Source organism: Vigna umbellata, chromosome 1, assembly GCF_029865625.1.
Source record: "Vigna umbellata cultivar VRB3 chromosome 1, Vumbellata_1.0, whole genome shotgun sequence".
In the NCBI taxonomy this organism is placed as follows: Eukaryota; Viridiplantae; Streptophyta; class Magnoliopsida; order Fabales; family Fabaceae; genus Vigna; species Vigna umbellata.
Window position 1 is genome coordinate 66,256,993 of NC_142165.1, and position 16,894 is coordinate 66,273,886.

At 34.2% G+C, this 16,894-nt stretch overlaps 2 protein-coding genes and 1 pseudogene across 2 annotated transcripts in view; all 3 read right to left on the bottom strand.

Moving 5' to 3' along the window:
* Positions 1 to 5,289, bottom strand: part of NOV (Histidine kinase-, DNA gyrase B-, and HSP90-like ATPase family protein) — a 36,491-nt gene extending 31,202 nt beyond the window's left edge. The window contains exons 1-4 of the mRNA XM_088104090.1: positions 4,818 to 5,289; positions 4,125 to 4,465; positions 2,428 to 3,067; positions 1,103 to 1,216 (exon numbers count right to left, since the gene is read on the bottom strand). Coding sequence (XP_087960216.1) covers positions 1,103 to 1,216; positions 2,428 to 3,067; positions 4,125 to 4,465; positions 4,818 to 5,231 — 1,509 coding nt within the window. The 5' untranslated portion in view covers positions 5,232 to 5,289. The remainder of the gene's footprint in view (positions 1 to 1,102; positions 1,217 to 2,427; positions 3,068 to 4,124; positions 4,466 to 4,817) is intronic.
* A 5,674-nt stretch (positions 5,290 to 10,963) lies between these two features.
* LOC148206108 (uncharacterized) lies at positions 10,964 to 12,404 on the bottom strand (annotated as a pseudogene).
* Positions 12,405 to 14,926: 2,522 nt separating this feature from the next.
* Positions 14,927 to 16,801, bottom strand: LOC148206109 (uncharacterized). The gene is made up of 5 exons (XM_088112840.1): positions 16,320 to 16,801; positions 16,112 to 16,238; positions 15,722 to 16,000; positions 15,535 to 15,639; positions 14,927 to 15,451 (listed from the first exon to the last, which is right to left on the bottom strand). The coding sequence occupies exons 1-5, from the start codon at positions 16,799 to 16,801 to the stop codon at positions 14,927 to 14,929; spliced, it is 1,518 nt and encodes a 505-aa protein (XP_087968966.1).
* Between the last annotated feature and the right edge of the window lie 93 nt (positions 16,802 to 16,894).

The window sequence follows — 16,894 nt, forward strand, 5'->3', positions numbered from 1 at the left end:
TAGCACTGCATATCATCCCCAATCCGATGGCTAAACAGAGGTGGTTAATCGCTGCCTAGAGACTTATTTACATTGCATGACTGATACACATCCTAGGAAGTGGCCCCAGTGGTTGTCTTGGGCAAAATTCCGGTTTAATACTAACTACAGTAGTTCTACTAAGATGTCCCCTTTTAAGGGTATTTATGGTCGTGACCCTCCTTTGTTGCTCAAAGGTTCTACTATCCCATCAAAAGTGCAAAGTGTGAATCAATTACAATAAGAATGGGATGAGATATTAAGGGAGCTGAAGGAAAATTTATGCAAAGCCCAGGAACAGAACAAGAAACAGGCTAATAAACATCGAAGGGAGGTGGAGTTCCAAGTGGGTGATTGGGTGTATCTTAAGTTGCAACCCTATCGTCTGAAATTGCTGGCTAACAAACCAAATGAGAAGCTTAGACCCAAATTTTATGGTCCTTATATAGTCCAGGAATGCATAGGACCTGTAGCTTATAAGTTGGACCTCCCTACCCATAGCAGAATTCACCCAGTCTTTTATGTCTCCCTCCTCAAGCGCACTGCCCAACCAACCACTCTAGTTCAACCTCTTCCACTTACACTTACAGAAGAATTGATGTTAGAGGTCTATCCAGAGGAGTTGTTCGATGTTCGCACGTCTCCAACAAGAGATTTGGAAGTTTTGATTAAGTGGCAACACCTACCATCCATTGAAAATAGTTGGGAACCTGCAACAACCACCAATACAGAGTTCCCTGCTTTTCACCTTGAGGACAAGGTGAAACTTCATGGAAGGGGTATTGATAGGTACAAAGGAAAGGTGAACCTTTCTTCGTCTGAAGAGTCTTCGACGTCGTCGGGATCTTCCTTCTTCACTGAGTCAACCTTAGGTTCTAGATACCATGTTGAATATAGGGAAAACTATGTATGGGATTAATCTCCCTTGTATTAAATATACACATAAGGTACTCTATTTATAATAGAAGAAATATAGACTAAGCCCAAAATACAAATAAAAAATAATAATAAACTAACTAAAGATAAAAAATAAAGATAAGATAAAGATAATATATCTAATAAGAATGAATAAAAGGAAGCTTACAGCAACATTCAGTAACCCAATGAAAGGATCTGATGAGAACAAATTTTTTATTCTCCTTGTTCTCTTCCAACGACAGTGTTTTACTTTATAGAATTGAAGCATCCTGTCGAAAACCTACATATTAATTGTGAATCAAGGACTGTTACACCTATGTTACACATATCTAAAACAAGTATACTTCTGCAAAAACGATTCCTAGCTGAAGTTGATGAATAAATATTCATAGAAGAGTATTTGTTTCCCTAAAAGAAGTTCATTGAAGTTGAAGACGAAGAAGTACAGCATACATGGATAAACATACTTGGGTGGAAAGGGATCAAAGAGAAGGAAAACATTAATTGAATGAGAAAAAACCAAATTGACATCTCATAATATGAACAACTAAGGTGCCACATAGGAAGATGCCAAGGAGACTACATCATCCCAATGAAGTAATGAGAGGACAGTAAGAAAATATATTTCAAAGCTGGCATTGCTCTCCATGTAAAGGCAACAACCAAATCACTCCATAATAAAACAAATAAATAAATTTAATTCAATAATCCTCCAAAAACAACCGCTATAATGATAAATTGGTTCAAACTCTCTGCACAAAAACAAAAATAATAGTCTATCCAACTTGTTTGTATGTCAGCACAAGGTGATCTTTTTCTATTCAAAAATTATACCACTATGAGATCTTTGGTCTTTGCATATGGTCCTGAAAATAGTGTATTTATTTTTCTAAAGGAAAAAAAAATACAGCAAGCAACAAAAAACTAATTAACTGCTTCAACAGCTGCATACCATTAGAAACAACTAAAATGAAAATACTTTGGTATAAAAACCAGCAAAAATTAGAAAATTTAAAAACATAATATCGTGCATCAAAAGCAATATTAGCTGTTAACTTATATTTTTTCATCTTTACCCATTTGATACAGAAATTAGCACTTATCAAGATGACATACACTGTGCATGCAAATTTTAGGCTGATAAAGTAGTAAATGATGAAAGATATTAAGGGATGTAAAAATTTCACAAAAAAAAAGAACCAGAATGTGCATGCTTTTATTAGAGAAATGTGTTAACATGAGGGAAGGAAAAATGTAAACTATTTGAATATTTTGCAATAGATTTCCCATATAAATGAATTTCTCAGGCATCCCAATAATATAAAAACAGAAAAAATGCTCAATTGACAAAATCCTAGGTTGTTTCCTGCTTAGGGCCTAAGACTCCCAGAGACCCCAAGACTAGTTATTTACTGAACATTCTGACTATTTTACCCCATTTAGCAAAACATAAAAAAGTATCATCTCATTTGAATGATCTTTAACACATACCTCATCAACCGTGCGCTCCAAACATGCCTCCTTCCAGGTTGCAACAAACAAATGCAAAGAATCATCAGTGATTGAAAGATCTCCTTCCATATTCATTGGTACCTTGGTTTTGCCTGTTTTGTTACCATTATGGATTGGGGTTACACCACGTCCGAGTCTGTTTCTCTTTTGCAACTTATAAGCAGCAGATCTTGTAGAAGTTACATTTTCAAATTTCCTTTTCTTTCTTGGTTGCTGACAGAATTCCTTTCTTGTAGAATTTATATCACTCCTCACCCCAAGTCGTACCATCTCTTCAGTTGCAGATGGGTAAGGACAACTACTTACTCGTTCTGAACTTCTAGTGAATTGTGGTGATGGGTTTGACTGGTTACCCATAATGTTATTACTTTGTTCAGCTGCAGAAGAATCACTATCTTCATCTTCGGAGCTTGATGACATAAATCTTATATGCTTTCCACAAAAAGACTTTTTTACAGGAGAAAAACATTCAATGCGCTGTGTAATGGCATTAAAACGTTCATCTAACTGTTTTTTCTGAGAGGAAGAGAGAGAACGCTTCAAATTTAAGGTCTTCACGTGTTTCTGTAATGTTGATTGCTCTGAATTTCTAGCTTCTCTTATAGCAGATATATGCATGCTGTGATTATAAAAACATTAATTTGGATAAGAAAGCCACTCTAAATCCAACACAGAACAGAGAACAAAACCCCAGAAAACATAAAAGCAATTATTTCTCTACTCCATGAGCTTTTTAAGAAGGTTGTGGAGGTGATTATTGTTTGCTAATAGAACTGCATGTTGCCATAGTGAATTGTCCAAGCACACTTTTGGTCTTCAGAAAAATATTTGTGTAGAAAAATTATACTCAAATCTCAATACAGAACATTTGAAACTACAATACTTATCAATAAAATAAGTCCAGCAAAAAGATGTCTCAATCACTGAAATTTAACGGGAAATTGGAGATATGAATATGATTGTTGGCATTGACATGACGTGAACAAAATAAGACAAGGGAGAAAGCTAGAAAAGAAAAAAAAAACAATGCTACTAATAGACACACAACAATATCTCTTACTTAATAAACAAGATTGCAAAAAAGTCACATTACAACTACTGCCCAAAAAAGTAAAGGTTATATAAAGCACAGCAAAATACAATTTCAAGAGAAAGGGTTCTGATCCAGCAAGAAGCAAATTGTAGAGCTTATTCTGAATTAGTTTGTATGAATCCCAAAATTTGAAGGTATGAAATAAAACAACTTCAAAAGCCAGTTAAAAATATTTGGACCAAAAGTTACATTCAAAGATGCAAATATAAAATACTCCCCATTTCAATCTGTGTGTTCAGCATGACATCGTTAGTTTATGAGAATGGACTGAAGAATCTTCCATGAGAGCTAAACCAGATAATTCATTTGCAAATTATGCCAATATAAACATTGATACTATAAATATTAAATTTTGATCCACGCATTAAACCTATAAAGAATTTTGCTGGCTAACTAAGTGCACTTGTTTACTTAGCATTATATCAAATCTCCCATGTCATCAATTTTAGTGAGTGAGGAGCGTAAATCAAATAATTATCACATGAAAAATCTCCAACATATTACACGTTCACTTCATCTTTCTAATGCTACTTATGAACAATACACTTCAACCACCATGTAAGTGAAACAAGAAATAACATACCCCAAGTTCTGAATCCGAATCCCAAGCCATTCCTTGCATTTAACCAATCGCTTCTTGGCAATAAAATCCAAAAACTGTTCAACCTTAATAATTTTGTCACATGTAGAAGCATCCAAAAACTCACTCAAAAACTGAATTATCTCCTCACTCGTTATCTTAAACACCTGGGTTACATCAGAGTGAAGGGAGAAATAGTGAATAACCAAAGGATGATGCAACAAAGGTCCCAATCCTAGCGCTTCAAAGTTATCAACACCCTCATTCTTGCATATTGCCACTTCCAAATCATACAAGGAAGTGATCCTCCGGACCCCAACAAAGCAATGGACAAAAGCATTCACCTGCACATCAATCAATACATAATAACTCCTTTCTTACTCAAAAAGTACCAAAATAGTATAAAAATACCTAAATAGGCCTAGAAGCAGTGGAGATCGCATTGAGTAGTCAGCCAAATATTCAAAACCACTTCAAATTGGTCCTTAAACTTTTTACTAGTTTACATAAAATTAGGACTAAAAGAGACGGATATTCAATATTCCAGGATTGTCTAAATTTTTTTGTTACTTTTGGAGACACTTAGAAGAGAGTATTAGTAGTACTTCATTAATCCACATAATGTAACAATCAATTCTTAACCGAATATTCCCAACGAGTGATGTGACATTAAATGAAATGACATAACATTCATACCTTGCCTTCTGTGATCATAAGGCGGTGAAGGGAGGGTACTTGCTGCATTTTGATGCCCAAGGAGTTCCAAGAATCGACTTGGAGAATCGAAAGAGTGGTCTGGGAGACCTCCCATGCCGAGACTGAGCCACCAGCAGCGAGGACGGTGCTGAAGGCGGCGGCTGCGGCGCGCTCAGCGTGGTCAATTGCGAGTTTAGGGTTTGGGGGCGGGTTCTGAGGGAAAGACCGAGCTGTGTTGGTGAATAAGAAAGATCGTGGTGGCTGATGGAAGAAGCCGGTGGTGGGATTGGGGACATTTAGAGGATACTGCGGCAGCGATGGTTGCAGGAATAACTTGTCAGGGTTTGGAGCATTGGCGGAGTGCGGCGGTGGTGACGGATGACCACCTCGGAAAGGGAAAGGATGACCGTACATTGGGGGGAAAATAAGAACCGAAGAAGACACCGCCGCACAAACACACAAGACTAACTCAACCAGTGAAATTGAAACTGTCATATATTAAGAGAATTTAGGGCGCGGTATTATGTTTAGACTCATTAGTAAAAAGAAGAGGAATTAGAAAAAAAGAAAAAAAATAAATAAATATTGAGTTTGAGAGTTGTTTAAATTTAGACAGCTCATGTGAATTTATTTTCTCTTAACCATAGTAAATATTTTATTAAATTATTAGTGTAAACACATATTTATATTTTTCTTTTTTATAATAAAAATATTAAAATAAGTACAAACACGTGTAAAAATAATAATAATATTTTTCCTATTAAACTAAAAAATGATTTTTAATCATTAAAATAAAAATTATTATATAATTTTTAATTTATAAAAATTATTTTATAGCTTATAAATAATTGTTATAATTTTTTATTCCGTAAATGGATTTTATATTATAAATAATTATTAAAAATATAAAATTGGAAATAAATTTTTATTTAAATTTAGAAAGAAATTATTAAAAGAGTAAAACTATAAAAAAAAATATTGTGTACCAAAAGCGAAAATATTCTTTTTAGTGTACACATTTGTTTTTCCAATTTTAATCTTTTAACAGTTATTTAAAAATTAATTATTTTAATATTTACAAAATTTTATATATTCTGAAAGTAATTGCCATTGGTACTATATGAAAGAAAGTGTCATTAATTATTTTCATTTTCAACTCTTGTAATATCTTCATTCTAATCTTCCAAACAAGGTACTCGTTTGCCCTTTTTTCAGTTATGGGTTTTGTTTAATTTTTGTGCACATGTTGGATTCGACTTTTATTTGATTTTGTTTTGTTTTGTTTCAAATTTTTTTTTCGAGGTATAAGTTATGAATTTTGTTTACGCTATTAATATTGTCAATGTAAATAATAAAAGGCAACTTTAATATTGTCACAATAAAAAATAAAGATAACAATCTAACCTAATACAATTAAAATTATTTACTAGTTATATAAAAATATATTAAAGATATTATGTCTAGAAATCTATAAATAAAATGCACTTAAAATAATTAAAATGTTTATGTTATGTTAATATAAATTTGTTTAATATTATTATGGGTTTTGGTAGCAAATTAAAATAATAGCAATTAAATAAAAGATTGTGAAATAATCATAGTGAAACAGGTTAATTACATTATTTTTTTCGAAACAAATTCATTTATTATCTAAAGATTATTATTTATATAATTATTCTAGTAAATTTTCAAACCAATCAATTTAAAAGCTAATTATTTTAATATTTACAAAATATTTATATATTCTGAAAGTAATTGCCATTGGTATTATATGAAAGAAACTATAATTATTTACTTGCATTGGTATTATATGAAAGAAACTATAATTATTTACTTTTGTTTCAAACGGTTTTATTATACTCATTTTTATTTTCCAAACAATATATTTTTTTCTAGCCCAAGAAGCATATTAAGTAATGTGATTTAATAAGTCCCCTCACTCTTTCAAGAACATTGCATATTAAGTAATGTGATTCAATAAGGTCTTTAAGTTTTTCAAGTAAGAACATTGGTGCCCACATGGAGTCCCAATAAAAGGTAACCCGACCTCATCTTCTCATGATCATCACACACAATTTTTCCATAAGATAAGTTTCACCTAATGGTGATAAGCAGCATTGATATAGATGTTCATCTAGCAACATAAGGTCCAACACAGGTAGTTTCGCATCAGATTGAGGCCCTACGTAACAAGTCGACCTTCAAAAGTTGATAGGAGTTAACTGCCTTGGAGAATGGAAAACAATCTCCCTAATCTTAGACACACCCTCGTTAAACATATTAGGAGTCGATTCGCGAAGACAAGTGAGGCTCACAAGCACAAAACTCGCCAACATAAGAAGATTTTCGATGGTCCTAAAGCACCGTCCTTCCCCTTTATGATGGTGATGACACTAACACTAGCGCAGCGAAGGAAAACGACAGCGGTTGCTTTTTACAATACGCCTCAATTTTCAAACCAAGGTATATACTGGTAAGGTAAAAAGATGGTGGACTTTTGGCCTCGGTTCCAACCGAGGTAATATAGTAAGGGTTTCTGCTTCGGTTTCTTAGAAAAAAAAAATATACGGGTGGGGGCGCAGGGAGGGGGGAGCGGGGGATGACTTTTGGCCTCAGTTTAACCGAGGTAATAACATGAGCCTATGGCAGCAATTCAAGCAAGAACCGAGGCCATAGAACTTAAATTATTTTATTTTTTTAAAATCTGGTGTACCCTGTAGCAACGGTTGTGGTTGAACTAAGGCCATAGACTATTTTCTACCTTGGTTTTTGCTACAATTGAGGCCTATACTCTACGATTCTTTTTTTAATAGCAAGTTTGTTTTTGTGATATCTAACATCACAAAAACAGAACTACATATTAAACAATATATTTACAACTCAAATTGAACACAACAATCAATATTTACAACACATAATGTTTAAACCATAATGTAAAAAGTCTAATAACTATAAATCAACGAACTAATATGTGTTAATGTATTTTAAATCCTAATAACTATGCAATATTGTATAATCTAATTAGATGTTTTGCAAGTGCCTTCCTTAGGAAAGTAAGTGGCTTCTCAAGAATTGGAACAGAAGACTTGAATCTCTGCACAAGACACATGTTATTAATTAGTGTATATGAATTCCAAACAATGGAGAAAATCAAAATTCATTCAATCCAAATATTATCGTTTCCCAACCACTTGTAATATCGGCAAGAATAGTGTCAGAATGATGTCAGAGTCTCTCCCAACCACTTTGTCCTCCAATACATTATATCATCATAGTTATAAATACTTAGTGAAAATCATTAGAACAAAACAACTATAAGAATGATGTCAGAGTCTCTCCCAAATACACTAGAATCATATTCAACCATCATCGACTTATCTGCAATAATGTCACAAAGGTTGTGTAATGCACCAAGAGTATTGTCCTCGAATAAACGATCTGAGGGGGTGGGGGGGTTTTGGCCTCGGTTCAACCGAGGTAATAACACGATCCTATGTGGTTCAAGCAAGAACTGAGGCCATAACCCTTAAATTATTATAATTTTTTTAAATCTGGTGTACCCTGTGGTAGCGGTTGTGGTTCAACCAAGGCCATGGACTGTTTTCTAGCTTGATTTTTGCTATAACTGAGGCTTATACTCTATGATTCTTTTTTAATAGGACGTTTGTTTTTGCGATATCTAACATCACAAAAACAGACTAGCATATGACAATATATTTATTACCCATATTGAACACAACAGTCAATATTTACAACACGTAATGTTTAAAGCATAATGTAAAGAGTCGAATAACTGTAAATCAAAGCAACTAATAAATGCTAACGTATTTTAAATCCTAATAACTACGCACTATTGTATAATCAATTAGATGTTTTGCAAGTGCCTTCCTTAGGATAGTAAGTGGCTTCTCAGGAATTGGAGTAGGAGACTTGAATCTCTACACAAGACACATGTTATTAATTAATGTATATGAATTCCAAACAATGAAGAAAAATAAAATTCATTAAATCCAAATATTATTGTTTCCCAACCCCTTGTAATATAGGCATGAATAGTGTATGTCATCCAATCCATTACATAGTATCCGCACTTATATGACCCACTTTGTCCATTACACTACAATATATCATCATAGTTATAAATACTTAGTGAAAATCATTATAAAAAAACTATAAGAATGATGTCAGAGCCTTTCCCAAATACATTAGGATCATATTCAACCATCATCGGCTTATCTGCAATGATGTCACAAAGGTATTGTAATGCACCAAGAGGATAGTCCTTAGATAAATGAATCTTTTCGTCTTCATACGCATGTTGTTACATGGAAAAATAGGATAAGTTTTGACATCAATAACATGTAAACATTAAAATTGAGAAGTTTAAAGTAGGAGTCCATACTAGGGGGTCAGAAATACAACCAACCAAGTGTTTAGGCCAAGCGATAAAAGATTGTAATGCCTATGCTACAGTGAAAATCTCATCTGTATGATCATATCGTCTATTGAGACCTTGACCTCATCCTCTAATAGCTTCATACCATGAACAATAGTTGTTGCCTGAAACACTTTTCCACGATCCACCAGCATTGTCTTGGTACCATCTAAAACATATAGCAGACATGGACCAGGGTCGTCCATGTCGTCCCTTGGGACGACTGGCGTTGAACAACTTTCCTTTACCGCTTCTACCTGCCAGAGTAAATGTTAGCTTCTACAAATAATAAATTATTGAACAAAATTGTTTATTAATTTTACTTGTGAGAAGCACAACATGTTTCGCTACAGGAGTTGGCTGCGGACGCATCCCATAACTCTCAAACTACTGCTAAATCTGGCGCATAACTCTTTCAATTACTTCTAAAGTTCCAGTAGCACGCACTCGGCCAAGATGCTCAGGTTGTCCAATTGCAGTGGTAAGAATATTCTGACGACCTTCTAGAGTGAATTGACCTTAGGAGCTCTATTCAACCAAGGAGACCTATAACATAACAAAACACTATTATTCTTTATAATTTTCAATGTAATATGTATAATTAAACTATTATTATTATACGAAGGGTTAACTTCCACTTCTCATGCCGAGATGGTGGTGAAGGAGGCTGTGGACTACCACCCTCAGGAAGTGGGGATCTACCTTCTGTCTTTTGCTTGAGGATTTTGTCTTCAAGGTTCCTATACCCTCCATGAGATAATAAGTGGGGGTTTTTACTTTTAGCACTTATACCTTGTGTTTGTCCTTGTTTCCTGTCACATAATGAATTAATTCATATGATATAAATATTTTAATGAGGAATTGAATAATATCCACTATATTAACCTGCCATGCCTCTGATGCACGATTCTCTACAAAGAGGTGCCAAGTCTCTTCATCAATGGTCTTATATTTTGCACATGAAGACTCATTTTTCTTTGCTCCAAAAATATATCTAGAGGTCAATTTAGTCTTAAAACCTCGAAATTTTTCAGCAATAGATGATAAACACTTATTTCTAAGCATGACGACATTTGGAATCTCAAATGTCATCTACAATAGAGAGAATAAATTTGTATCAATACAAAATTATCAATATAAACAAAGTGTAAATCAAATGATATTAGTTAACTTACCAATATACCATTCCATATTATGTTCTGATCAATTTTGGACACATGATCAAAAGATGGAGTAAGAATAAATATTGTTTCACATGCCAGTACTCATAGGTATGATCTGAATACATATGCATTTGTGCTAGATGCTACACTAGTGATCACATTAACATCCATAAACGTCCTTTCACCACTATTTCTTTCGATTATCAATTGTCTCAATTTGGTGGCTCCTCTAGTGGGTCTAGATGGGGGAGCCTCATCCCCTCCTGAATGTGGATGGTCAACCATATCTGTCAAAATAAATAAAAACATGAAATATTAATAAAAGACTTATATAATAACATATTATTTAACAAATCACAAATTTATACACAAATATGAAATGTATACATAAAGATATGGTTTAGTCATATGTATATTCTCTCATTATAATCTTCCCGAATTGTATGTACATCATCAACTAGAGGGTGATCATCCAAATTTATCGTTGTTTTAAATGAATGGTTGTCAACAATATGAATATTAGTCAGATTGTCTTTGTTAACTTTAATCTATTTTTTACCTTAAAGAGCGACATACCAATAATCAAACACAAGATCTTTGACATAAAAAACCTGAGATGCTTGCTGTACGATGATAAATGCTTCGTCTCGATAACCCATCTTTTGAAAATCAACCAGTGTCATACCTGATTCATCTATTTTCACACCACTCTTATTATCAAACCACTTAATTTAATAATGGAACATAAAACATAGTGTAATCAACCTCTCATATCTCTTATATTATACCATAATATCTCATTGATCCAAGTATAGAATTTTGATCTTTGGATGTGGAAAATTGGAGTGACTCAACTTCTAGACTTATTCCACTATTTTGTATTGTGCTTTTATTATCCAAAGTATTCGTATAGAATGTGCAATTATTGATTTCATAACCTATACAACATACAACATCAAACTTTAAACCATTTGCAAGCCACAACAAAGTCTCAGAAGAGTGTGACTCTTTGTTAACTTCGAATTTGAACCAAAACATGAATGTTCTGTTATGCTCCATCAACTGTCATTTCTCTGATTGTCTTGGATTTTTTTCCTTCACAATGACTTTGTGTGCTTCCGAAAAAGGGATCACCTCATCTGTGTTGTTCAATATGTACAAATGTGCTTGCAACAATTCTTCACGATCTTTCGTCACCACATTCACACCTTAGATGCTTTTACTTGTAGAACATTTATTCAACCATGATGTGCGAGGAATTCCTATTGGATTTGTTTTAGTCCTGTAATTTGGACCAAACTCGATACTTTCTTCAGCAATATACCTTTCAATCATTGAACCTTTAGAATGATATGGATTTTTTACATACCCTTTCAAAATCTTCATATAACGCTCAAAATGATGCATCCCTCTTAAGTATATTAGTCCGCACAACTTGGTTTCTCTAACCAAAGGAACAAGTAAATGTACCAAGATGTCAAAAAAAGATGGAGGGAAAAATATCTCTAGCTGACACAAGATGATAAAAATCTCGTCTTGAAGTTCATCTAACTTTGTAGGATCAATGACTTTACTACAAATTGACGAAAAAAACGAACATGATCGAGTTATAGTCTCCCTGACATTTTTGGGAAAAATTTCACGAATAGCCACCAGTAACAATTGTTGCATTAAGACGTGGTAATCGTGGGACTTCATGCCAACAAGCTTTAATCCTTGCATCAACACTGCACTCTTAATATTTTAAGATTATCCTTGTAGTACCTTCACACTCTTTAAACAAAGGCAAAAGCTTATTTTCTCTTGTCTAGACATTGTGTAACATGTGAGGGGCAAATAAGTACGTTTACCAACCTCTCTTGGTGCCAAGTCTTCTCAGATATTCATGTCAACCAAATCCAAATGAGCATTCACTCCATCTTTTGTGTTTCCCTGAATGTTGAGTAGTGTATCAATCAAGCTATCACACACATTCTTCTATACATGCATCACATCTATGCAATGTCTAACATCTAACTTGGATAAATATAGAAGATCAAAGAATACTGAATTCTTCTTCCAAGGGGTCGTTACAGATGACTTCTTGGATGTTTTTCCAAATACATGATGTATTTTATTAACTTTTTCAAGAATTTGAAGGCCTGTAAGTGGATTTGGTGCATCATCCTTCTCTTGATGCACATTGAATGATTTTTTTAACCTTCGATATGGATGATTACATTTTAAAAATCTTCAATGACACAGATACTCTATCTTTCGTTCGTGTGTGATTGATGTGCTATGTAAGAACCTAAAAAGAGAGTATTAGAGTTGATAGGTGTATTAAAATAATAAGATCGAGTATTTTATTATTAAATAATCATATAATATAAATAGAATTTTCTAAACTCGTCTCATTATCTTAAATACCGTCTATCTCTCTAAAAATCGTTCTCTTCGTTTCCTCTCACTTCTCTCTACAATTTCTTACTCCTAAATCATATGTTCGACTATCAATAGGTGTCTAGGTGATCCTTACGACAAGGGCTACCTTTCCAACCGACCAATTTGGTGATTAGAGCAAGTAAGTTTCATTCCTTTTTCTTAGTTGTTCCCTAAATCTATGATCATACAAAGAATCTGTTTTTGCATGTGAGGAGAGGCTCTCTTTCTTGATTCTTAGCTCCATTTAGGTTCTAAGATTTGTTTCCTATCACAAATCTATGATTTGTAGGTTTTTCTAGAGTTTCCTTGCGGTGTAAGCAACGGTCGGGGAATTTTATAATTGTGCAAGCTATATTGAGGTAAGGAAAGCTAGAATGTTGTTTTGTTTGATATCAATTGTGTATGTTAGTAAAATTTAGGAATTTTGGACTAGTTGAATGAATTTTTGTCTTAAAAGTAGATGTGGCGTAATCAATTATGCGTTTTTGAATGTGTGGTAATGAATTGTGATTGTGAAGTATATTGTATGATGATTTGGTTGTTATTTAATATGTAATATGGTAGAAATCTTTGATAAGAAGGTATGATGATGAGTAGGTATAGTTTATCTTAGTTTAGAGCTAGTTTTTTAGGAAGTGGGCTAGTGAAAATTTGATTCGGGAGTTAGGTGCTCAAATGGTCAATTGTGATAGTCTTGGTTAGTCATTTGGGACTTCTTAGAGTCCTTAACTTAGTTGAAATTGTGCCAAAAGTGGTAGAATTCTATTTTGGTCCATAAGTGGTAGATTTTGTAGTTTAAATTGGTAAGTAAACACTTTAAAATGAGGTTAGGATGGTTTAGACACAGTTGTTCAAGCTTAATTGAGTATATAAAACGATCTGGGAGGATTAGAAGTTGGGAAAAATATTTCAAATTGGTCGTTTTGGTGCAAGTTGTATAATTATGCAGTTTATTGTTTCTGGTCTCATCTAGCGAGTTGGGTCGCTGAGCGAGAGGGTTAAGGGTTTGAACCATTGTCTTTGGTCTCGCCTAGCGAGCAGGGTCGTTGAGCGAGAGGTTGGGGTCTGATATCAATGTAATTTTTATTCGCACAACGAGCTAGGTCGTTGAGCGAGAGGTTTGGAGTCTGGGAACACTGTCTATGTATCAGCACAGCGAGCTAGGTCGTTGAGCGAGAGAACCCTGTGGTCGCTCAACGAGAGTGGTCGCTCAACGACAGGTCCAGGTTAGTTTTACTCTCTCCTTCTTTGTTAGTGATTGATTGTAGTTATACTTTGGTCTACTTGCAAATGAGGTATGATTATATATGATTGTATATGATTATCAAAGTTAGGTATTGAGATTCCAAGTGAAAGTATGTGGTTTTAAAGTTATGTAAGTAAGTTCCGAAGTCACTACAAGAAAAAAGTGTATTACATACAGCAAAAATCCGTATATAAAGCCCAAAATCCGTATATAATACGTCTTTATATACGGATTACATACGGGCAGAAATCCGTATATAATACCATCGTAGCTAAATTTATATACGGATAAATCCGTATATAACTTATATACGGAAATTATATACGGATATTTCCGTATATAAGTTATATACGGATAAATCCGTATATAACTTATATACGGAAATTATATACGGATAAATCCGTATATAACTTATATACGGAAATTATATACGGATATATCCGTATATAATTTCCGTATATAACTTATATACGGATATATCCGTATATAACTTATATACGGATATATCCGTATATAATCCGTATATAATGTTTTAACAAGAGCTAAATAAATACCCTGTATATAGCAGTTTCCCATGCACAACAATATACAAGCAGACCTGGACATTATAGTGAACATTCAGCATTCTTATAAACAAACCTGGACATTATACATTACACATTAACATATAAATTTAATAAGGTTTTCAAATACACTTAATCCACAAAGGAAACATTGTATATATGAATGCATAAATATTGTTTACATCAATATAACTGCAACATTTGGTAAGTTCATAAACAGATTGTAGTTGTTGTTCTAAATAAGTTCAACAGTAATGGAAATAAGTTCTATAAAATGCCTAATAATGCATGTAATCATTTCCATCTTGTGGTTGTTCATTTGGTGGTTGCTGGTGTGGTGGTTGCTGTTCTGGAGGTTGCTGTTCTGGAGGTTGCTGTTCTGGTTGGACTATATTGGGTACGTCATTTTGAACTTGAGGATTTGGAAGGTTTAAAAATTGTTGTGCAGCCGCGGCGGCTGAAGGCGGAAGGAATGGCAGGAGGACGCCAATAAAGCCTTCAAGATTTTGAAGCTGCTGACCATATTGTTGTAACTGCGATTTCAGGTTAAGAATTTCTTCTGAATTTTGAGGTTCAGCAGTAGAAGATGCCTGTGTTTGTTGGATGTAACTATCAACACAGTCATCTTGGGAAGTGACATTTCCAATGCCGTATACGCGTCCCTTGTATTTTCCACCAGCAGCCTCTAACCAACATCGGTTTCTCAATCTTTCCTCCTCCGCAGGGTCTAGAGGAGAAGATGTTGAGACACCAACAGATGCAGTCTCAGATCTAATTTGAGAAAATTTTGCAACAAATTGTTCCTGTTAAATGAATAAATATTATCATTACACATGAGGTTTAAAAACCGAAAATTTATAATGTGATAGAGTTAGTACAAACTTACATGGGTCCGCCTAGACCTTTCGTCCACAAATTCTCCTGTTGATTGACGAATATGTGTCTGCTGAAATATTTCATCAACATGCACAGACCGACCAAGCTCTTGTGACTGCAAACAAAAGGAGTTGTTAATAAATATTTGTAAAGTTTATGATTACAAATATAACAAAAAAAATGTACAAGTTATATACCAAACGAATAGCATGCTCATGCACGCTTATAGATCCTCCAGTGTGCAAACAACCACCCTTTTCAGATGTCCGATTCTTCTTTGTCGTTTCACACTTTTGTCTATAAAGTGGCATGTTCCACTTTTCCAAAAGAGCATTCCAAGTATCGTCCCCCAGCCAATCAGGTCTTTTTCCTAGAGTTCTAGCTTTTTTATACATCTCTGAGAGTCTATGAGATGCCTTGGTGTGATAATTTTTTTTGACCTTTTCCTCATCTTCAGGCTTCCATGAAACCCTTCTCTGTTATATTAGAAATAATAGGTTTGAATAAGTAAACAAGTTCAAAGTATAAATTAAATGCAGGACACCAACTATTGACTTGTAACAGGATTAGGAATGAAAAGTGTTTACCTTAAAACGTTCGAAGAAGACATCTCTGGTTGACTTAGGGATTGCACCCCATGTTAGCCATGGCTCATCAAACTGTTCCTTGATGGTGGCTGTGATTGCCTTGGATGCAGTTTTTGTAGGATAAAACCTAAAACAAAATTAAACTCAAACATTACAATAATACAACAATGAATTGTGTATATATTAATTGAGTTATTTTTTTTCTTACCCTCCTCCAACGGGTGTAATCAATGGACGACTATTGGAACATTCTTCCATGTTATTGGCGGCTGAACTAGAATGTGGATCTGCATCCTCTATACCAGGTGATGCTGCAATATTTGTGGGAGTTGATGGGTTAGAACCAACATTGGGAGAGAGTGAAGCCTGAAGATAAGGAGGCACTTGGTATGGAGTGGGTGTCAAGCCAGGCACTTGTATTGGAGGTGGAAGAGATGTACCAATAGAGGTAGGTGAAGATGTAGGAACTTGATGTGGAGTGGGAGTGAAGGCAGGAACAACTAATGGAGGTGGAACAGATCTACCAGTAGAGGTAGAGGTAGGTGTAGTTGGTTGACTGGTTGAACCAATTTCATTATTGAAACGTGTCATCAACTTCACTACGTAAGTTTTCTTCCCCTTGCCCTTATCAGAATTTCCTGAAGGTGGAATAGGAGGGCCAGAAGGACCTGATGCCATATTCTTGAACATAATATATATTTTTATACAATACAAGAAAGGAAAATTTAGAAATAGTACAATCAGAGATAAATGCAATAAAACTCTATTCTGTAACCAACTTGT